Source organism: Siphateles boraxobius, unplaced genomic scaffold, assembly GCF_051911475.1.
Source record: "Siphateles boraxobius isolate OS27281-9 unplaced genomic scaffold, OSU_SipBor_1 33, whole genome shotgun sequence".
Lineage (NCBI taxonomy): Eukaryota > Metazoa > Chordata > Actinopteri > Cypriniformes > Leuciscidae > Siphateles > Siphateles boraxobius.
In genome coordinates, this window is record NW_027508953.1 from 2,693,942 (window position 1) to 2,717,956 (window position 24,015).

The following is a 24,015-nucleotide window of genomic DNA, read 5'->3' on the forward strand; positions in this document are numbered from 1 at the left end:
TATAGTGTTTACATATCATTATATTATACATATAAGAAGGACACTCTAAAATAAAGTGTTACCACATTTTTTGTTTATGTTTTGTTGGCCAATGCAGATCTTTTTTTAAATTCATATTATGTGAGTGTAAATCATTTAAAAAATATGTCAAAACAAAAGTAAACTATTAGCTTCTTAATTAATAAATTAGTCTTTTTATTATCAACAATAACAACAACATATTATTAGTAGTAGTAATGCAATTGATTTTTTATATAAACTAAATCAATATGCAATTCATCACAAGACTGTACATTCTAAACATCAAAAGAGTGAATGAATAACTAAATAATTTCTTTATGTGTAATATTTTTTGGCGCACATTTAAGAAAGTGAAAAAAGCACTACTGATAAAACTGTTGCTCTCACCACTACAGAGGTGTTGGGATCAGAATCCAGTCTTCCGATGAGAGTGTCTCCCTCTGTGTTGACATAGCCTTTCCTCTTGATGGGCTTCTGGTCCACCGGGTGACAGTCCACGTACAGCGTCACCAGCTCCTTCTCCACGCCAATCATCACCTTATGCCATTTAGTGTTGAAGAGGACCGAGAGGCCCGGGAAGGTGACGGTCTGGACGTCTCCTTCCATCGTGGTGAGGAAGAACTCCAGGGCCTGCTGGTCTCCATTGAGACGCATGCCTGCCTGCTTCAAGCCGTCTTCATCCAGCACCTGCCAGATGTTCCACACCTTGTTCACGGTGTTCTTGATCATGCGGAAGGTGGTCATGAAGGAATACTCGTCCGGGAAGCCCCTTGGGAAGTTCAGCCTGGTGGGAAACAAATACGGTCATTTATTAAATATATGTTCCATGATACAGGTTTGTTTGGTTTTTTTCCCACAAATGTATTGGAGACAAAAATCAAGATCCATCAGTGCTGTTAGATACAAAAAAAATAATGTATCTGTTATGATCATATCATGGTTTCGACACAGCAAATGTAAGTTACCTAATATTATATAATAGCCCACTTTAAAGTTTAAAATATATATTGTAATCTAAAATAAAATAAATTATATATAATAATGAAAATATAATAAAAATAAAATAAAGATCCATTTGAAATGGTATATTTGTGGTAAAACCATTCTAGATATTCATTTAATAAAAGTTGCCAAAAAATTGTCATATTGAAAAAACTATGGAAGGTAAAATGTGGGGGGAAAACAAGGTTTTGAAGCCTCTTTTAAATGTTAAATATATAATTTAATCTATAAGAATATTGACCTTTGGCCTGTGGGTTGGTGGTTTTAGTTAAACTGTAGAAAAAATAAATAAAGAAATAAATAAATAAAATAAAATAAGAGAGAAAATTACATGAAGTGGTACATTTTGTATTAAGAACTTTCTAAGTTTTTTTTTTTTTTCAAAGTAGACAAATTACCATTTTAAAACCTCATGGCAGGTAAAATTGTCGAACTTTTTTCAAGAATTGCACTGTAAAAGCTTACATTTAAACTATAATGTTGCATTGGTAGGTTTGTTAAACAGAAAGTACTTCTGCAAATCCATAATGAAGTTACTTTCTTGTTATGAAGCGAATCTATTTATAAATGGGATGTATTACCTCTAAGAATAGTAATCCACCTCCATTATTGTCTGATCATCAAGGGAATAGCCCTGCATTATACACACAGCTCGGCTTCAAGTTGTTCTGAGATAAATTTATGAATAACAAACAGATCAGAGAAGTGCACTTTCATCTTCAAAGCCCGTGTGTCGTCCGTGAGTTATTTCAAAGGGACGGTGCAGGCTTTCATAGCAGTGCGTTAAAGAATCAGATCCCGGGCTCAGGCGGTGAGTGAACAACACACACCATCTGAGAATCAATTACCTTGTCTGGTTTTACACGCACCCTCTATGGGCTCGACCCCGTGTGGTGTTTTAACAGGCAGAGGTGCTCTGCGGGAGATGTTCTTACAAATGAAGCTACAGCGGCCTTTAACCGGCTTGTAAATGGATCAAGGCGGAGGCCATAAATATGGAGTTTCCTGTTGGCTAGTAAAATTAATGAGGGCCACTGTTCAGAATAATCTCAGTCTCAAGAAACCCCTTTCTCCCATTTCATTTCATTCCAAGTCTCTCTCTCCCAAATAGATATCAGAACTTCAAAGACAAGCTGAGACTCCATTTAAAAAGTTGGTAGTGTCAGTTACATAACGGTTTCCTTGTTACAGCACAGTTTTTGTGTATTGATAGCCTACTACCCCATGTAGCATAAGTTTGCATAAATCCAAGCATTTACAGACATCCCATCCAGCAAAAACTCATTTCCGGAAGATGAAAACATTTAAAGCTCTTGCCTGATCATAACCCTTCTTTCCCAGTGATATTCGTCTGACCTTTTCTCTTTTGTAATGTCTCTCAGCCAATTACTCTTTCTTTAGTCTTTCTTCAAATCTCCCTCTTGCTCACTCGCTCTCCTCCCCCATCATGAGTGGACACGACCTCTACTGCTGATTGGCTCACTCTCTCTCCTCCCCCATTATGAGTGGACACGCCCACTACTGCTGATTGGCTCACTCTCTCTCCTCCCCCATCATGAGTGGACACGACCTCTACTGCTGATTGGCTCACTCTCTCTCCTCCCCCATAATGAGTGGACACGCCCACTACTGCTGATTGGCTCACTCTCTCTCCTCCCCCATCATGAGTGGACACACCCCCTACTGCAGATTGGCACACTGTCTCTCCTCCCCCATCATGAGTGGACACGACCTCTACTGCTGATTGGCTCACTCTCTCTCCTCCCCATCATGAGTGTGCACGCCCCGACTGCTGATTGGCTCACTCTCTCTCCTCCCCCAGTATGAGTGGACACGCCTCCTGCTGCTGATTGGCTCACTCCCTCTCCTCCCCCATCATGAGTGGACACGCCTCCTGCTGCTGATTGGCTCACTCTCTCTCCTCCCCCATCATGAGTGGACACGCCTCCTGCTGCTGATTGGGTCACTCTCTCTTCTCCCCCATAATGAGTGGACACGCCTAGTGCTGCTGATTGGCTACAAGTGTGTTGTGCTGCTCGGGCCAATTCACTTTCAACAGCGCTTCACAGAAATCGCTCACTTCACTTGTTTTTCTCAAAGGTATAACTGATGTGTATCAGTTCCCTCTATAAAGTTTATTATAAAATTCATGCTCATTAAAGCATAAAAATTATTTGTAATAACTTATATATTTTCCCTAAGCCTATTTTCAGTTATCAGCGAGACACTTAGTGAATCTTACTACTACTAGTACTACAAAAAATATATATGAATATAAAATATAAATATTACACCAGCTGAAACGTGAATATTCGTATGTCAGCATGATTGAATGGGGCTTCTGGGTATACAGGATTTTGCTAAAGCGGATCCACATGGGTTCAGACAAGTTACTTTTTGCATTATTAGAAGCTGTTCAGAGGGTGATAACACCTGTCTCTGGCCTGTAATAATGCAACACCTGAAACAAAGATTTACAGATGCCAACACGGTTGTGTATGTATGTGTGTGTGTGTGCATACAGTATACAAAATATTTAACTTTGGTTTATGTAGTGCACTCATGCAAATACTGATAAGAGTGTAGCTTTTTGTGTTTTTGTACATCATTTATGTGTGTTTTTGCACATAAAGACATCCAAAGTGTTTATGTGTGTTTGTGCATATGTAGTTTAGTGAGTGGTCTGGATTAGTTATAGTTACCTGGTTGGGATCTGGAAGTTAGCCTCTTTATCGAGTCTGTACGCCACCTGGAGAGGTGTGGAACCTTCTACCTTTCTGACGCCCTTCATCGGGATGACATCCAACTGAAACTGTGTGATCAGATCAAATCCTGCCACACACAAATACAATCAAATCGGTTCATTTAAAAGTAGACATTTCAAGCTCTCTATAGACACATATATCATGTATATGTGGGAAATCAGACTTTGGATTTCAGATCTCTCTCTCTCTCACACACACACACACACACACACACACACACACACACACACACACACACACACACACACACACACACACACACACACACACACACACACACACACACACACACACACACACACACACACACACACACACACACACACACACACACACACACACACACACAATTAATGAATCAAAATATCTGCCTAAAACCTAATACTTTCTGGAAAAAAATAAAATAAATTAGATTAGATAATACATTTTTCATTAGCATTTGTGAAAAATTCATGCAATAAATAACTTAATGCTGTTAAATGCATTAATATGCACCTAAAACATCCAGTAGGTCTCTCTACATCTGTTTGATTCAGTAAATGAGTGTGTAACTTGCTTACTCCCTGTTTCCAGCCTGTGCACAGAGCAGCACATGTTAGTGATTTGAGGTTGCACCCTCCGCATTATTTGTTAAAAGCGAAGGAGTCGCAACCAATTAAGATCTTGCTGAGCTAGAAGTGTTTCCACTGCAGAAATTGGCCGGCCAGAGACGAAAGTTTTATTTGCCTCATTTGATCATCTAAAGATGTCTTGAAACAAGGTGACTATCAGCTTCAGCATCTTTACCTAATGAAACAAACAGCTGCATGTCCTATTTTAGGCTATTTATAGGTAAACAATGCCAGAACAAAGTATTTTTTTAATTGATAATCATGCAGGATGGTGGTTAAATATTCATGAAAAGTGCTCTACTATGCCGATCATTATTTTTACTAAAGCAGCTGGGCCTCTTTTAAATCATTTTTGGATTTGTCACATACTGGATTTACTGCATAACATACAATCCCAAAGAATCTGCAATGAATGCAGACAGTTCGCAGCATGTTTTCTCACAGGGGATCTATTTACCTGGAAGGTCATCTTGTCCATTCTTCATGGTTGGGCACACCGTGTCGCCATCTAATCTGTTCAAATCCAGCTCTGAAAAATTCATAAGTGACATGAGTGTTGTGCCAGGCCTTTCTGCAGTAACATATCACCAGAGAATACGCTCTGATTGTAAAAAAGTGACATTCACCCATCTCTTGACAGCAGGCAAACATACAAATATCTTTTACAAAATAATAATGAGAACAATTATTATTACTAATTTTATATATATATATATATATATATATATATATATATATATATATATATATATATATATATATATATATATATATATATATATATATATACTGTATATATGCCTTGCCGGTCGAGCTACGAAAGTAAATAGAACTACAATAAACAAATGTTTTTTTCTAATTTGCAGCAGCATCATTTAAAGGCCATATGTGTACCGGTAAGCATAAGATTTGATCAATTTGTCGTAATTACAGTGGGGAAGCACTTTCTGGAATTATGGACTTAAGTGTACATGTGTGGGCCTGCAGGACAGCTTCTATAAGGTCAGATGACTGACAGACATAGTCATCTGTGCTCATTTGTATTAATCTAATGTAAGTGCATGATGGGAAAACAAATGTGACACTCCAGGACAGTTTACCTCCTATGAACAGTAAACCCCCTGATGGAGAACATCAACCCTGTTTCCTTTCTATAGTTCACTGTTTGACAGCCTGATGCACTTAACATATCCTGAGAATGGACTTGATCTGTTGTTTTCGCACTGTTTTTCATATATGTATGAATTGTATATTAAAGAAAACCGATTTAGGATGCTAAAATTTCTGTTTCGTGTGGTTCCACTATTCTGTGATCTAAAAAAGATTTTAAAAAATGCTCAAAACGTTGGCTAAAATTAGATTTTTTAATTATTTTTTTAACATTTGATCACTTTCCTAAAGCCCGGTCAGAAACCATGACATGACCATGTTTTGGGGCGTTCATCATGTATTTAGGACGATACTGTGATGATATTGCTATGGTGTTCTTTTAAGCACTTTAGTAATAATGTACGGTATGGTAATAATATAATGCCATGGCATATTTCAAAAGTACCACAGTATTACCATCAGGTACCACCACAGCGGTTTTATAAGGGTTTAAATTTGGCTCTAAGACCAAAACCGCAGTGCTGGAAATCATGAAATAACCGCATGGGGAGCGGGAGGGCTTCATCTGCCGACGCAGCGCTTTAACAGAAGAACAGTATGAACAGACAAACTGACATCTGGAACTTCTTGAAAGCCTGAAATAAGCAGGCAGGGGCGAGAGGTACCATGGTAAAAAATGCCTTTCCCTGTGTTTTTACAGTGGTGTTTATCCGGGCGCAGAGCCGTGTGAGAGCGCTTTAAACCCTCATATCCTCTCATGTCATTTTAAAACCACCCATTAGTGCAAATGAGGGACAAAGCCGAGAATGAAGCCGCACTCTCTCGCACACGTTTATACGTGCCTGCAGACGTGCTTATGGTGGCAGTGATTCATTGTGGACCACACACTGATGTCAAACCCATCACAACTGTACACTATAAAAAAAGATTTTTCAAAGTTGTAAATAAAAGAAAGGGTTATTGGAGTATGTTTTACAAGAAAGTACTACTTCAGTCTTTCTACTTTCTACAAAATTGCCGTTTTGATGATTAATTCAATGTGTAACTTTACAACTATTTGTAAAATTTATTGGTAATTTCCAAGTGAAAATTCTTTCAAAAATAAATCATACACCAAATGATGTGTAGTGTAAGGTCACATGACAAGACTTAAATCACTGCAATGTTCTATCACTACTTGGTTCTCCTATTCATCTACGGTATCCAAATATTGATACACCTCTTGAAGGAAATTACATTACAATATTTCCATCCAGAGGTGCATCCATTTTTGGTCAGTATCTTGTATTGACAATGCAGGAGTCCAGCTCTGTAAAGTTTCCTCCAACACATCCCAAAGCCTCTCAATGAATTTAAGCTCTGGACTCAAAGGTGCCAATTCATGTGACGTTCATCATGCTCCTCACAACCATTTCCTTACAATTTGAGCCTGATGAATCTTGAGATTGTCATCCTGGAATATGACCATGATGTGTTTTCCTACATGGTGTTACGCAGTACGTTTGAGCTTCTGTAAGAAACAATGAGGTTCATTCTCGTGTTACGCAGCACGTTTGAGCTTCTGCAAGAACCAATGAGGTTAATTCTCGTGTTACGCAGCACATTTGAACCTCAGCAAGAACCAATTATGTTAATTCTCGTGTTGCGCAGCACGTTTGAGCTTCTGTAAGAGACAATGAGGTTCATTCTCGTGTTACGCAGCACGTTTGAGCTTCTGCAAGAACCAATGAGGTTAATTCTCGTGTTGCGCAGCACGTTTGAGCTTCTGCAAGAACCAATGAGGTTCATTCTCGTGTTGCGCAGCACGTTTGAGCTTCTGCAAAAACCAATGAGGTTCATTCTCGTGTTACGCAGGACGTTTGAACTTCAGCAAGAACCAATGAGGTTCATTCTTGTGTTGCGCAGCACGTTTGAGCTTCAGCAAGAACCAATTAGATTCATTCTCGTGTTACGCAGCACGTTTGAGCTTCAGCAAGAACCAATGAGGTTCATTCTTGTGTTGCGCAGCACGTTTGAGCTTCAGCAATAACCAATGAGGTTCATTCTCGTGTTACGCAGCACGTTTGAGCTTCAGCAAGAACCAATGAGGTTCATTCTTGTGTTGCGCAGCACGTTTGAGCTTCAGCAAGAACCAATGAGGTTCATTCTCGTGTTACGCAGCACGTTTGAGCTTCAGCAAGAACCAATGATGTTCATTCTCGTGTTGCGCAGGACGTTTGAACTTCTGCAGGAACCAATGATGTTCATTCTCGTGTTGCGCAGCACGTTTGAGCTTCTGCAAAAACCAATGAGGTTCATTCTCGTGTTGCGCAGGACGTTTGAACTTCTGCAGGAACCAATGATGTTCATTCTCGTGTTACGCAGCACGTTTGAGCTTCAGCAAGAACCAATTAGGTTCATTCTCGTGTTGCGCAGCACGTTTGAGCTTCTGCAAGAACCAATGAGGTTCATTCTTGTGTTATGCAGCACGTTTGAGCTTCTGCAAGAACCAATGAGGTTCATTCTCGTGTTACGCAGCACGTTTGAGCTTCTGCAAGAACCAATGAGATTTATTCTCGTGTTGCGTAGCACGTTTGAACTTCAGCAAGAACCAATGAGGTTCATTCTTGTGTTACGCAGCACGTTTGAGCTTCTGCAAGAACCAATGAGGTTCATTCTCGTGTTACGCAGCACGTTTGAGCTTCTGCAAGAACCAATGAGGTTCATTCTCGTGTTACGCAGCACGTTTGAGCTTCTGCAAGAACCAATTAGGTTCATTCTCGTGTTGCGCAGCACGTTTGAGCTTCTGCAAGAACCAATGAGGTTCATTCTCGTGTTACGCAGCACGTTTGAGCTTCTGCAAGAACCAATTAGGTTCATTCTCGTGTTGCGCAGCACGTTTGAGCTTCTGCAAGAACCAATGAGGTTCATTCTCGTGTTACGCAGCACGATTAAGCTTCTGCAAGAACCAATGAGGTTTATTCTCACACGTCAAGTAGGTTCAGTTGAGCTTCTGTTTATGTCCGCTGATCAATGTTTATATGTTAATAAAAGCCAAAATTCAATCTGTTCATCAAATAAAGTGATCGTGACATAAGGGTGTGTATTTGATGAAAAAATTATAACAAAAACAAAAGAAAAGAAGAAAATTAATAACCCTTTAACTAGCATTTTAAGGGTGGAGAATTTTTTTTTTGTGTCAACAACATGAGGGTTAAAATGTCAAATAGGACATTAATTAATCAACAATCAGTTTTCTTGATTCCTCATATCTGATATTCAAGTATACCTAACAATCAACAATGACTAAAGAACAGGAAAGACAAAGGCATTACGGGATGAGCAAGAGCATAGTACCAGAGCAAGAGTATTTTATCATTAGTTCAAATTTCTGAGACACATTAAACATCAAAAGAAGATACTCACGAGCGAGAGCTGGAGTCCAGAGCAATGTGAAGACAATCAAACATGTTAAACATCCTGTCAATGTCCGTCGCCAGACCCGACTCCTGCCATGACAGAGACAGACACCATTCTGATTCACAGGACATCATTATCGGAAAACTAATACATGCAAATAAATATTCAAGACTGAGGAAGTAGTAATGCAAAAATCTAACTTGTAAAACTATTATTCTGAATATTGGCAAGACGTGTCCCCCTATTTGAAAGGTTTTGAAAGGGGGGTAAAGGAAGGAATATGGATATTTGGTGTCTGATTCAAAATTTTGTCAGTACATTTTTTTCACTCTTATTAAGAAATGAATGCTTTTAGTCAGCAATGGTGCATTAAATTAATGGCATTAAAGACATTTATAATGTAGCAAAACATTTGAACTTTCCATTCATCAAAGAATCCTGATAAAAAGTAACACGGTTTCCACAAAAATATGAAGCAGCACAACTGTTTTCAACATTAATAATAAGAATAATATGAAATAATTCTTGAGCAGCAAATCATCATATTAGAATGATTTCTGAAGGATCATGTGACTCTGAAGACTGGAGTAATGATACTGGAAATTCAGTTTTGCATCACAGGAATGAATTATATTTTAAAATGTATTAAAATAGAAAACAGTTATTTTAAATTGCAATCTTTCAAAATATTACTGTTTTTACTGTATGTCTGATCACACACACAAAAAAAATGCAGCCTTGGTGAGCATAAGAAACTTCTTTCAAAAACATAGTACTGAGCTCAAAGTTTTGAACAATAATAGCAGATTATTCAAGTTATTCAGACACAGGCATTGGATAAACCCCGGCAGCTCCAGGCTGGAAGAGACCCACGCTGAGATAGGGAGAGAGACACTGAGATTTTGATCAGACCTGAGCCACCCTGTATGTGTGTGTGTGTGTCTGTGTGTGTGTGTGTGTTGTTGTTTTAAATTGGCTAGAGGCACAGGAAGGTGATAGGAATATATTCTACCACAGTAATGATGAATGAGTCATGAGTCTCACACAATGTGCACAATCTATCTATCCACAGCATTGCACACACCTAACCCCGTCATCCATCCATCCATGATCCATCCATCCATCACACAGCGAGCTTTAGGCTCTTGTCAGGGTCAGAAGCAAGTCCAGAATACATGCAGCAAGTCATTCAGTGCCCTTTCGTTCTACTGGATTAATGGTAAACATATTAAAGCTCCTGTAAGTGATTTGTTTACAAATATTATGCATAAATTGTCCTGTTACCTGACAGATATCAGATATCTGAAACAGAAGCCCTGAGAATTCACAGCAGTTTTTGTGACAGCACTACAGCACTTACAATCTGCCTACGCACATGTTGGTCGATCACAAAACTTGGCAAGCTCTCTGCCCGTCAGTCATCATGTGTTCAAGTTTGCTGACACAGATGCATTATAAATATCTAGCTCAATAAACGATTCAGACATCAGATCTTCTCTGATTAAATCTAAGGAAGATGTAAAGATTTGAATAACAATGAAGTTAATAAAGTTATATATTTGAATATATACAAAATATAATTTATTCCTGTGATGCAAAGCTGAATTTTCAGCATAATTACTCCAGTCTTCAGTGTCACATGATCCTTATCAATGTTGAAAAGAGTTGTGGTTTTTGTGGAAACCATGATTCATTTATTCGGGATGTATACACAATTTCATATGCATCTCCGTCAACCCTGTTAGGACTGTCAAAAAGATCCTCGCTCTCTCTCGGCTTAATCTCATTAACTTGACAAATGGTTTTGCTTTGCAAGCAATTGTTCTATTATACAAAAATAACAGCTTGTATTTTTCAATTGCAGCTCTTCTGCCGAGGCAGAAGTGTGTGTGAAGATGACAGAACAGTTAAACAGAAGGATCAGATCACAATACAGACAATTATGCAACTTCAAATAGAATGTGCATATAATAATAATAATGATAATTTGTTACATTTATATAGAGCTTTTCTGGGTACTCAAAGCCCTTTACATGGAAGAGGAATCTCCTCAACCACCACCAATGTGCAGCACCACCTGGATGATGCGACGGCAGCCATATTGTGCCAGAGCGCCCACCACACACCAGCTTACTGGTGGAGAGGAGACAGCGATTAAGCCAATCGGTATATTGATATGATATGAATATGCTCGATATGAATCTGTGTATATGTGACATTGTTTGTCCCCATGAGGAAAATGGTGATGTTTTTAGTTACAGCTCTCAGATATGATTATAACTGAAATCAAAATGATTGAAATTAAAAACATTCTGAAAAGAAAAGAAAGACAAACATTTTAGGATAATTAAGATTATGGTAAGACTTTACAATAAGTTCTCATTATTTAACATTAGTTATTGTACATGAAACATGAACTATCAATGAGCAATACATGTATTACAGTATTTATTCATCTTTGTTAATGTTAGTTAATAAAAATAGTAATTCATTATTTGTTCATGTTAGCTCACAGTGCATTAAGTAATGTTAACAAATGCAACTTTTGATTACGTATTAGTAAATGTTGAAATTAACGTTAACTAAGATTAATAAATGCTGTAGAAGTGTTGTTCACTCTTAAATCTTGTTAACTGAAGTAGTTAACTAATGTTAACTAATGAAACCTTATTGTAAAGTTTTACCACATTATTTTAATGATAATTTAGCACGTCTGCACCAATTCTCATTGTTGCAATTAAAGCAAAGTATAATTAAATACCATGGCACATTTCATAATGCTAAATTTACTTCATCAATTTAAAAATCATTGCTTTACAGTAAAAGAAAGAAAGAAAGAAAGAAAGAAAGAAAGAAAGAAAGAAAGAAAGGTCGTAAACCACATGGAAAATATAATTCCTTCTTTTATTCTCTATAGATTTTGAGGTAATATGTGAACATGTAGACTCCTAACTAGAATTACCTAACTACACAAAGCTCTCAGTGAAGGCAACTCAGAAAACATTTCCAGAAATCAAAACGCTAGTTAATGATCAGTTCTCCAAACACACCTTTTCAAAAAGGGTGCCAGAGTAAGTAAAAACATAAGAAATATGTTAATTATTTAGTATTTAGTCCTACCATTATCCATTGCATACTTCATACTATATATTAAGGCAGTATGGCATTTATCTGAAAGCATGAGGTTTTGTAGGATTCTCTCTGTGTCTCATACAGTGGGTGAAGCTCAGATTAGAGGGTGGGGTTATTTAAATCTTGGATTTCATCCTGCCGAACATCCGTAATCCATTTGCTTTCTGAACTCGAACGTATGAGGGAACGTTCCGGAATCACAAGCCACTGATTAATCATAGTACAGGAGATTTGTGACCAGCAACAGAGTAAAAATACCAAAACTGAGAGGGAACACTGTCCGCTTTATATAACAACTGACTCACTGAACATCAGCCACAAAACACTGGAAATGTTCCATATTAGTACCATGAAGAAATATGTACAGTAAATGTGCTTACAAAAATGTGGCAGTAAAAAAAAAATCTGATGATAATAATAATAGCATCTGTCCAAAAAACAAACCATGGTAGTACTTTAGTGGTATACCATATACTAAAGTACTGTGCAGGGTTCTTAAAACCTTTTGACCAAAGAATTTAATGAATTATAAAAAAAATAAATTAAAAAATATCGTAACTCATAAATAAAATTTCTTTTTAGAATATTTTTGATTTGTATTACTCTTCCAGGCTTGGAAATCACAATTTTTAAATTCCCTGATATTAACAGGTTTTCCATAACCTCTGACCATGATATTACAGTCAATATACTCCTATAAAGTCATTTCAGTTGAGTAGCTAACATGAGGCCTAATGTGTCCAACATTCTCATCTTGCAAACGCACACACTGTAATATGGAGAACATCATCAGATTTGTGTTGGGACGTGTCAGTCTCTTTCAAGACAACTGCTGTTTTCCTGAACAAACCAACTGCTGTCTTTCATCCAGATGCTGAGGGAAGTTCCTCCTCAACTTTCATCTAAACTATAATTACAAAGGTGCTTAGAAGAAAAGAAAATCATACAGATTCACACAGGTATTTTATCATGTACTAACAGAGAAGAGCCTGCCTTAAAAACGCTAAGATAAAAACACCTATTGATCAACACAGACGCAGTTAAGCCTCAATTTAGATCCTAAATAAATGTGTTAAGATACAGTTAGCTTATCGAAGTGAAATTAGAGACAAATTCCTCAGGGAATAGGAATTAGTTTCACAGGTCTGTGAGTATTCAAAACACTCTAGTCACTCAACAAAGAGTCAAAGCAACTCATCAGAGGGAAACATTCCCAAAAATTGTCTCAAAAATAAGTTTTCCATGAGGGTCACCAAGAGTTTGAGATCTTACCTGCTCATGCTGAGTTGAGGAGCCATGTTTCTGTCCCTCAACGGGGATGTGAGAGTCTGAATGGATGTAGAAGTTGTTTTGTCCTTTGGCCCAGAGATGCGTCGTTCCCCTCCGGTCCGATTCAGCTGTGCCCACAGGCCTATCTGACTGAAGACGACATGTGCAAGGGATGCCAAACTTTTGGGACACATTAAGGGTTTTTTGCAAGGGCGACCTGGCTTGGTTCCTGGCGTCCCATTGGCTGGGTGAGCTTCGAGGGGTGGTGGCAAGGTTTTTTATGACTGATGTTTAAGGGAGATGTTGCGCCTCGGGCGTTACGAGCACCTTTTTTCATTTCTGCACAGGAGCTAATAACACATGTTGAGCAGCGGTAATTCTTCTAATGGGAAGCCCTACTGTGGGGAGAGCCTGTCATAAACATTATGTTAGATTGTGTGTTCTTGAAGCTGGTTAAAAAATACTTTCAACATCCCACCTGGTTGACAACCATTATTCACGAATCATACTTCCAACTGCATGAATAAATGTGTGCTGATTGCACAAAAGTTGCATATGTGGGTATAGACGTTGCTGGAAAATATGAGGAGAAGGTAGCGTCCTTTACAATCCTGAATCCAAGGTTTCTCCAGGTAGACTGGCACTGAGATTACTGCACTGTAGTGTTCCTTCAAACTTTGTTTTGTTACATTTTCTGCATTGATTGCTAGAGAAAATCTGCCAAAGGGATTTAAAATGATAAAATGGTTAAAAGGTAAAAATAAAATAAAAGGTAAAAAAAAAAATATTTCTGCAGAATTCAGTGGGTGCAGGGACACATTCCGTAATAAATCTTAATTTATGCCAAAAATATGTAAAAAAAAAAAAAAAAAAAGAAATAGACAAAAGCTGATGGAATAAGAAAAGCAGCAGCAAACAAATCTCTGCCAATCTTCCTCAGAAAATGGTTAGACATACTGATGACTAACTGTGAGGGATGTTGAGGTACATATAACAGATGGGACATATTGCATAATAAACTGATAAAACATTTGCATGTTTATATTAGATTAGTTCTTATTTGATTATATAAATGAACATAGGAGACCCCTTTGGGAATGCTCTCAAAAGAAAATCGAGATTGTAAAGTCGCTGTAAAATGACTGAGGTCGATCTGGGTCTGCTTGCATAAGCACCCTCACTATAAAGGTCTTGCCTTGCAGCTTTGCCCTCATCAGAGGAGGATTCTGGGAAAGGAAATCAAAACGGGTCTATGAAAGTGACTTGCTCACAGGCATGTCAGCCACAATGACTTCTGTTACATCAAATGTTATGTAATTTATACCTTACAAGAGGATTTAGGGTATTGCTGTAGGGCTCAGACAGAATCTGCAGTCATCTTACAGGATATATAATTCAACACCTTCATTCACTCTTCACAAGATTAAAGAAGTTTTGTCTGTTATAAAAAGAAAGTGAAAAGCAGTTTAAAAAGTTATAGCACAAACTTGAGAAACGAAGAAATGCTGAAGCATGCATCATGTACTCATAAAACACATGTTCAAGCTGTCATGGAACATCTGGATGGCTGGTCATTAATTAAAGATTTCAGACACCAAGCAAAAAAAAAACAAAAAAAAAAACTTGAAGAATGCGTGAAGACAGGAAAATGACTGTGTCTGACATTCTCTGGCTTCTCTTATACTGATAGTGAGCCATACAAAAAATCAGGGCTGTTAATACAGCATCGTTGTGTGATAGAGAGCATGTGTGGTCATTTAGTACAGAACGAGGCTTAGGCTAGGTTTGAAATAGAATACTAACATGATTACTGCATATTATCAGGTGAAAATTTACACATTTCAACATTCAACTCCTTTCACAGACACATACAGTTTTCACTGGTAAATTACCGTTAAGAGATCATGTATGAACAGGACCTTAAAGTAAATCAGTTCTGGTATTTTACCAGTACGGGAAGTTGTAACATTACCAGTAAATTACCAGTGTGTGTATGAGTACATATGGGGTGAGAACGCGCTGATGTAAGATTTGTGTCAATCATATAGTTCATATGGAGATGACTGTTTACTGTAAGCGCTGCTGCATTTTAATAGTTTTTTTATGCAAACATGTGCTAGATGGACATCTTTGATCGTTGTGCCTCATCTCGCATGATCACATCGCGTTATAACAAACACATCGCATAATGTGTCGCGTTCAAGACCCTTCCTGCGTCTGAATCGAACACTTTCCTACTATATAGTAAGCGAAAAACAGTGTATTTAAGTATTTAAAGAAAAGTACCATGATTACCTACTACTTCCCTTGAGATTCTGAAGTGTGCATTCGATTGACACCTTTCTATAGACTTTATGTAGCCCTGTCCCTTTTCAGCGCTGCACTCGTTGTCTTTTGTCTTACGGTCTGTATTTTCACAGCGATCTTGCCTATTTTAATAAATTTATAAAATTTATTTATAAATTAACGGCTTATTTTAAAATCTTCCCGGTCTACTGACATTTTTTAAGACATCTGCTTTAAACATTACAATCCTCATGATAACTTTCATTAACTTTACATTACGTAAATCCACTTCAAAAGCTAATTACTCCTGGACAGCAATGCCATAGAAATATACAGAGCGACCGCAAAAACAGAAGTTCAAAGACAATATTCTAAAGATGGCTGCGCCCTTGTTTCTTTGGCGCATAAGGTCTATAGCACGAAGCCACGGTAGAGGATTTACAACCGATGCTGGTAGGTCAAGTGACAGTAACAACATGGCGGATGTAGTACTTACGAATGTAATTTATACTACACATATTCATACTATAGAGAATGCACTTTTTTAGGGTTCGAAAAGCAAGTTAAAATCCAAATATAAATTTGTCATTTGACAACTGTCAAATTGAACAGATAGTGAAACCAAAGCGATTCTCCTCATGCAGGCGAATGAAGACAACGGCACAGCATTTAAAGATCATTTCCGATGACTGACATCACATAATTTACTGATTTTTTGGTGCTGACTTATGAATAGTCTCTTGACTGAACCCAAAACAAACCCAAAATGCTGTCAAAACGTCTGGACAGCATATTTGTGTATGTACCGGTAAACTCATTCTGGTCATTTTACGGTAATTTACTGGGATTTCTGTGTGAAAGGTTAGGGTGTTTTCAGTTTTACCGGATGCCTGTATATTTTACAACTTATAACCATATATTTCTTTAAGTGATATAATGTTACCTACAGTACTTTAACTACCACATGAGCAAGTTCCATTATGATTAAAAAAATGGTAAATACAATACTTTTAAATGTATATAACAGAAATAGCAATAGTTGCATGCTAGTAGATTCAGTTATACATTTAAAAAAGTTGTATTCTTGTTGTAGCATTCCCTCTAACACTGCTGTCACATGACCTTCAGCAAGTGATGTTAAAAAGTAAAAACATTTATTTTAAAATCCAATCTTGTATAAAAATGTTTTTAAAACAAAGTGTGTCATTTTTGTTAAAATACTTTCTCCTGTCCCTATATATATAGGTTTACATATATAGGTAAACCATTCATGGGTTGATTTCCTTGAAAAGAAATTACTTAAAGAAAAAACTGTTTATCCGATGACAGATGGGGGGGAAACCTGGTTGAAGCAGTCTTTTTCATGAAATTTCACAAAAAAAAGATTAAAATTGCAGTAAATATTGCTTACGATTCATTCATAAAACTGATAGGTCAAGTTATTGCATTATTGGATATAAAGTAGTGTCCTCTGGTTATACACTTTAGATGTCTGCAAATGTAGCAGTTCATTTGCACATTCTGTGCATTCAGAAAATGTGATTTTTTTTTATAGCAAACATACTAAATACTGCAGAATTAGTAAGAGCTTGTAATTGCAGGTTTCTAAGGTTTGCAGAACTCATGGTATTTGCTTATGCAATGGCATCACCCTCTAGTATTTCGGGTTTCCTGTATGCAGATACATCAGGAAGTTACCTGTCCAAGACCAGATGGTGCCGTTTAGATAAACCCATAACACTGCCTGCACACCTGCAGAGTCTGCTAGTACTCAGAAATACTGCGTTATTGTGCAACTACCCACGTGAGCTTTTAAAAACACTCTCAGAAGGATGTATATACTGACTGCACCGATACAGCATCAATATTTGATTGGTACACACAGTGAGGTGACCTCTACATTCACTGACCAAAACAGACCTGCATGCTCTTACTGCACAGCACACACAGTGTGTTTAAACAACCATCAGTGTCAATGCTCTGAACGCTGGGTAACATAAATATGTTTTTACGAATAGCAGAGGCTTAACACCCAACACTCATGGGCATATACTTAATATATCTTCTTACAGCAATACTGTTTAAAAAAGATGGTCTGACCATTTTTTGCCCAGAACATCAAAATCCTCGTGTGTGATTAACTCAATCTTGTGTGAGTATTAAAGGGACAGTTCACCCAATATGGAAATTGTCATCATTTACTCACCCTCAAGTCGTTCCAAACCTGTATGAATTATTTTTTTGTGCTTAACACAAAAGAATATATATTGAAAAATGTTGGTAACCAAACAGATGATGAACCCCATTGACTTTCATATTATTTCCCCCCATACTATGGAAGTCAATGGGGCCCATCAATTGTTTAGATTCCCATACTCTTCAAAATATCTTCTTTTGTTCTTTTGCAGAAGAAAGAAATCCATACAGGTTTGGAACAACTTAAGGCTGAGTAAATGTTGACAATTTTCATTTTTGGGTGAACTGTCCCTTTAAGGGGAGGTACTGGCAGGGTTAACCATGTCTTTTAACTTTAAGTACACAAAACAAGGTTTTTAGTTGTATTGTGACTTAACCCATTCTTAAATAATAATAATATACACTATGTCAAATATAATTTTATCTTTAAAATAAATCGATCCATATATGATGGCAAGGAAAATAATAATAAAAATAATACTAATAATAAACCCTCTGACAATAACTAGCAATGTAATTTATTAAAAAAATTCTAAAATTTAGAGTCTGACTGCCATTTAAGCAAAAAGCCATTCATAAAATAGCTGCTGGAAGATGCCATCCAATGCTGATATATTAGGTCGAGGTGAACACACACACACATAGCAAATCATTTTGGTAATTATTTTAGTTTATTTCATGATTTATTGATTGGTTTATTACTTAATTTATAATGTGCAAAGGGAAATAGTTCAATCCAACCACAATCAATTTAGATTTTAATCCTCAACAAGTACATGGACACATATGGTGTGCTGAATGTGTGTAAAGTTTAATTATCTCACATCTATTGACCCTGGCGTAAGCCTGCATGCATAGTGCATCTGACATCACAGAGCACAGATCTATCCCTGAGCATTATCATGCATCCAGCTTCAGAGAGAGAGAGAGAGAGAGAGAGAGAGAGAGAGAGAGAGAGAGAGAGAGAGAGAGAGAGAGAGAGAGAGAGAGAGAGAGAGAGAGAGAGAGAGAGAGAGAGAGAGAGAGAGAGAGAGAGAGAGAGAGAGAGAGAGAGAGAGAGAGAGAGAGAGAGAGAGAGAGGGCCAAGCGAGTGGCGCAGCAGCACTTAGGCAGATTGGACATCATCTCTGGAGGTGGGAGAACGCAAGCGCGGTACCGCAGCGCGCAGGAGCTGAATGATCACCATGGCAACAACAGCATCAGTACCAGCAGCAGAAGCAGCCGTGAGCCGCTCATGTCCGTGTCAACACTGAGACCTGCCGTAGTCACACACACTCCCTCCCTCTGAACTAATGACATAGGATCAAAGCGGGTGCTCAGATCACGCCTACGGGGTCGCGTCGTCGCACAGGCAGGTAAGGCGATGGATGTTTACGCTCTTTCTCTTTAATTGTTCCTCTGTGTTTGGCTCACGTCGACCGACTGCTTTTGACTGCCGTTTCTTAATGACTTGTCTAGTCTGGTCTGGTCTTTAAGCTTCTCTTAGATGGACTGGCAGGAAAATATTCCATTATCCGGCATAAATCCTTGTTAGGAACATATTGGATGCATATTCTGCCAATGCAACGCGCCAGCCATCTGGCTCCATCAGAAATACACAGACATGTATTTGTACACCACAACAACACATTTGAAGCATGACATTGGTGTTTGACTTGAGCGGTACGCTGTGTGCCGGACACCTCGACTGGGAATGATTTGATTTAGGTGCATGTACACTCGTTTGGTTTCTGTTGTTTGTAAGTACAGTAGTTAGCTGGGGCTAATATGTCGTTTGTAAGGTCAGAAAGAGTTCAATCAAAACCTGAAGGAACCACATACGAGTCATGACATGGATTTGCATGGTATATGACGCATTTTATGTTATGATGAGGAATAAACTAGTCTTCTGGTTTGGTACCAAACTGAGTGTGAACCTCTCTTCTAGCGCTCAGAGATTTTGTTTCTAGCAGAGCTGAACTGACACAAACAGCCTGCTGAAGACTCAAGAAACTCCTGGCTACAGAAGCTCACTGAGAACGGAACAGATCCCATGGGATTTTACTCTGGAATTACTGTTATTCTGCATAATGTGTCAAATTCAGACGTTCACCACTAAAGGGACAGTTTTACATGGAGAGACAAAAAAAAAAAATCAACAGATGAAAACAGGAATTGCTCAGGGGGTTGAGGGATGACGTCTTTTTGTGAAGGTCAATAAATCTGACATTCACAGCCCCGTCTTGGCGAATCGGGCTGCGGATCTATTTTTCAAATTACATCTTGTGTAGAGGAGACTTAAAAAAGCTCATGGCATTTGACTCAGTCTAGCATTTACAGGCCAGTGTAAAATCTGGAATAATCTGGACTGTAAATAAGCACTGTGAATGTTGAACCATATAGATGGTGACATTTAAATGCAAACCTGCGAGTCCCACCAGGGCACAGGCGCTTTTTGATGGTTTAATGGATGTGGCCCTGGCTTGCCGGAGGACAAGAAATACCCTAGACGCCAGTGCGCTGTACTGATGTGTTAAAACAGCAGATTTTCCAGAAGACTTCCAATTGGTCATGTCTGTCCACACTGCTCCAGGCAACACGCGTTGCATGATCTTGTGGGAATGCTTACCATAGAATACCAGCTAAGTTTAGTCACTGTAGACGATCTAGAATAATCAACAGAAAGTTCTATAATGCTCAGAGAACAGGAATTTAAGGGATTAAAATTCTTGAATTGTGACTGATTGTTTTCATAAACTACTTAGTATCGTTCAGACTTTTTATGCGAACAGATGAAGACAAATATAGAGCAACAGTGCTTCTGTTTAATTTCTGCTTGGTAGTTCCGCCCACAGTGAAATTGATATACAAATAGCTGTACATTAAATATGAAATAGGCCTATGTTCAAGTTGTCTCTCATTATGGGGTGCCATTCAGCATTTTTGTTAACACTTTATTTTAATGCGATGTAGTTACATTGTACTTACACAAATAAGTATTAAGTAATATTAATTAACTACTTAGTTACTTGTACTTAGTGTAGTAAAAACAGTAAATTATGCATAATTTCACGTAGTAACGTGTAACTTTGCACCTTAAAATAGATGTTGAATAAGTGTTAAAACAAGTGTTACTGTAAGACGTATGCTCCGTGTCATTATGTTTTTGTTTCAGTCAGTTGGTCTGTGTTCGTGTTCATGACTTCATCCCCTCGTTTAGGTAATTATCCTGTTCACCTGTGATCTCATTAATCATCTCATTAGTTCCCTTTGTTTGTACCATGTATTTAAACCCTGAGTTCTCCTTTAGGGTACGTTTACACGACAACGATATGCTCAAAACGGAGAAGTTTTTCCGTGTACAGACGACACCATTGTCAAAACGATCCCCATTCACACGGATGGCGATGAAACAGTGTAGAGTGAACACGAAATACGCATGTGCATGACGTCATCATCTTCAGAGATTCGCATTCTGTCATTTACACGGAGGCCGTTTTCAAAAGCTTGCACTTTGAATCCCGTTTTCAAAAGTTTGCGTTTTCCCCAAAACGCTGTGGTCGTGTAATGAACGCCCAAAACACATAAAAAGTTGAAAATGGTGTCGTGTGCAGCCCCTTAGGCTCTGTCTGTTTCTGTCTGTTCTCATCTATGTTTCACGTGGTTGTGTTCTCCTGTGTTTGGATTTGATCATTAAATACTATTACCTTGGACTTCTTATCGTGCGCTGCATTCAATACACCGTATCGTTGACAGTTACCAGGGTTTTTTTTTCTCTCAGTGTGGACAGACAACTGACTTTAAGCTGGAAACTTCATACCTGGTTAGGACACAGTGTTGTACAATAAAATGAACAGGAGAAAAATATCTACCATGCAATTTTTGTACTAACCAGCTGCAACAAGTGGACATTTTGTTACTTGGATAGCCACGCCCACAGCAGAATTTAATTGGTCAACCTCTTCTCCTCAAACCTGCACATTAAAGGGGCATTCGGCAACTATTTCAACTTAATAAAACCGTTTAGAAATAATTTGGATGGTTTAATAACCTGTTCTGGTGAGAATGGTGACTTTCCCCGCTCCTCCCAGCATTCCCAGGTGGAAAACCAACCTTGCAACATGGGGACTAACGTCCGGGTAAGTTGGAAATAGGAAGTCTCGTGAGAAGCGAGAACGAGCGAGAAACACAAACTGCTTTACGGCAATTCGACATAAACACACACGCCGCCCTCAATGTGTATGATGAATTACCCACCTCGGTAGACATAGCTCCACACGATAAAGTTGGCCGGCTCTGATAATAACAACTGCACATGAGCAGCGGTAGAAAGGGGGAGGAGGGGCCACAAGTCAGTTTTTATAAGACAGTGTTGTGAAATATACGCCTCACAGCTGTAGGGGGAGCTCGTTGAGAAAACATGCGACAACAAAAGTGAAAATCAGCGAAGAAATAGCTAGAGTTGCCGAATGCCCCTTTAAACTCAAATAGCCTGTTTTGATAGGCTTTGATTGAGTTACATTAGTATTTTAAATCATCTTCAAGAATAAGATTTTGTTGTGTCAAACTAGGTTAGGACACAATGTAATGCAGGCAGTGTCATCTTTGTACTTAAGCTTGATTTTATCTCTATATGACCCACTCATTTCAGGCAGTGATCTATGACTATTCAGAATGTTTTTAAAAATTAACAGATTTGAGTCAGCTGTGAATACTGCAATGAGAACAGCTCTGTGTGTAAACCCCGTCAGACAGCATGTGTGTATTTCATGGCAGGTTTTCTCAGGTCACTTTGAGTGGATTTGTAACCGTTTGCACTCAGACTCTCTCTCATGTGATCTCTCTAATCTCTTTTCACTATCACATTGTTCCTGCAGGGTCAAGCACATGACGCATAAAAATTTTACAAGCACAATTGTCCTACTGCAGGACTTTCATTAGAGCTGAGCTAACACTGTTATCCATCTCAGTCATTACACAATAAGCTTAATAAGCACAATAATGGCTTTGTTTAGTTCAGTCATATTTGTGTCTTGTGATCTAACCACAAAATCCAAACCCCTGTCATCTCACCCTGTCTTCTGACTGTAGGAAATTGTTCTAATTCTGGAGCAAAGTAAAGACTTGCGTCACAGCCAGCTTACTTGAGAAAAACAGTATGTTACTATTCCAAAATAAAATAGCTGTGAAGTAGCTGAAACAACTAGTTTTGCTAAAATGTGCATTCAAAGCACAATGGGCCCTATTTTAACGATCTGAAATGCAAGTGTCAAAGCGCAAAGCGCAAGTAACTTTGTGGGCGGATCCCGGCGCTGTTACTCATCTCTATTTTGCTCATCTCATCTCATCCTCATCTGTTCCATCTGACATTGTGCTAAAATTGGTTTCATCATCAGAAGTTTCGCAGTCAGACATGTTGTCAGCGAGTCGCGCTATCAAAAGCTGATCGGAACGTGCGCACTGTTGACAATGACAGCAGCGCGGATTGATAGAAATGGAAAGAAAATAGTGCCGATTAAAACTGAGGTATATGAATTTTGACCGGCGTGTTTTTTGTGTGTTAAATTAATCAAGCTTTGAAACGCAAATCATTTTTTCACGTAAAAACGCACAGTTTTGAGGCCCCGGAAACTAACCGGGAGTACTTTCTTGAAAAACTTCCAGCGGCCAGAACTCTGACCAGGGAGGTTACTACAGAGTGGGTCAGTGTGTATGCACTATAGTGCTGGTAAGGATTCCATACAACTTCATGTCTTAAATGGGCAAACTAACACTTTAAGGTTTAAACTGATTTCATATCAATAGATTATGGTCATATTCCTGCAATTGCTATAAACATGGAACGTCTTAACTGAATGCAAAAAAGCTTGTGACTTACCAAGCAACTTCCTAAGTGCTTAATGATCTATTTCAGACACGACTAAACTTAGGGGTGAAAGAGATGTCCGCTGGCTCCCTTCCTGTCTGACACGTGGTGCAAGTGAACACAGTGTTCAGTTTTAATGAAACATCATTTTGACATATTTGATTTTTGATATTCAATTCATTGTAGCAGACAATATTAATAAACACAGCCCTCCTACACAGGGAGTGAAATCATTTGGCCTTTTCAACAACATGGATTGGAAGAAAATCATATTAGTACAATATCAATTCTTTGTTAAGCTCAGCCATTTAACCTTGTATATTCATTCCCTGGCCAGCTTATTAGGTACACCATTTTGCATTCAAAACTGCCTTAATTT

At 38.2% G+C, this 24,015-nt stretch overlaps 2 protein-coding genes across 7 annotated transcripts in view; one reads left to right on the top strand and one right to left on the bottom strand.

Annotated features, from left to right (window-relative positions):
- The window catches only part of col9a1c (collagen, type IX, alpha 1c), a 57,018-nt gene that overhangs the window by 19,688 nt on the left and 13,315 nt on the right, over positions 1-24,015 (bottom strand). For 2 of the 6 annotated variants that reach the window (XM_077194952.1, XM_077194951.1), the window contains exons 1-5: positions 13,313-14,026; positions 8,915-8,997; positions 4,857-4,928; positions 3,726-3,855; positions 409-805 (exon numbers count right to left, since the gene is read on the bottom strand). In XM_077194952.1, the coding sequence (XP_077051067.1) occupies positions 409-805; positions 3,726-3,855; positions 4,857-4,928; positions 8,915-8,997; positions 13,313-13,503 (873 nt within the window). In that variant the 5' untranslated portion in view covers positions 13,504-14,026. Of the gene's footprint in view, positions 1-408; positions 806-3,725; positions 3,856-4,856; positions 4,929-8,914; positions 8,998-13,312; positions 14,536-24,015 lie in introns of those variants that run through there. The other 4 variants (XM_077194956.1, XM_077194957.1, XM_077194954.1 and 1 more) reach the window with 3 other exon arrangements.
- fam135b (family with sequence similarity 135 member B) overlaps positions 18,817-24,015 on the top strand; it is a 66,039-nt gene continuing 60,840 nt past the window's right edge. Inside the window, exon 1 of the mRNA XM_077194947.1 lies at positions 18,817-19,146. The gene's annotated coding sequence lies outside the window, so the exon portion shown is untranslated. The remainder of the gene's footprint in view (positions 19,147-24,015) is intronic.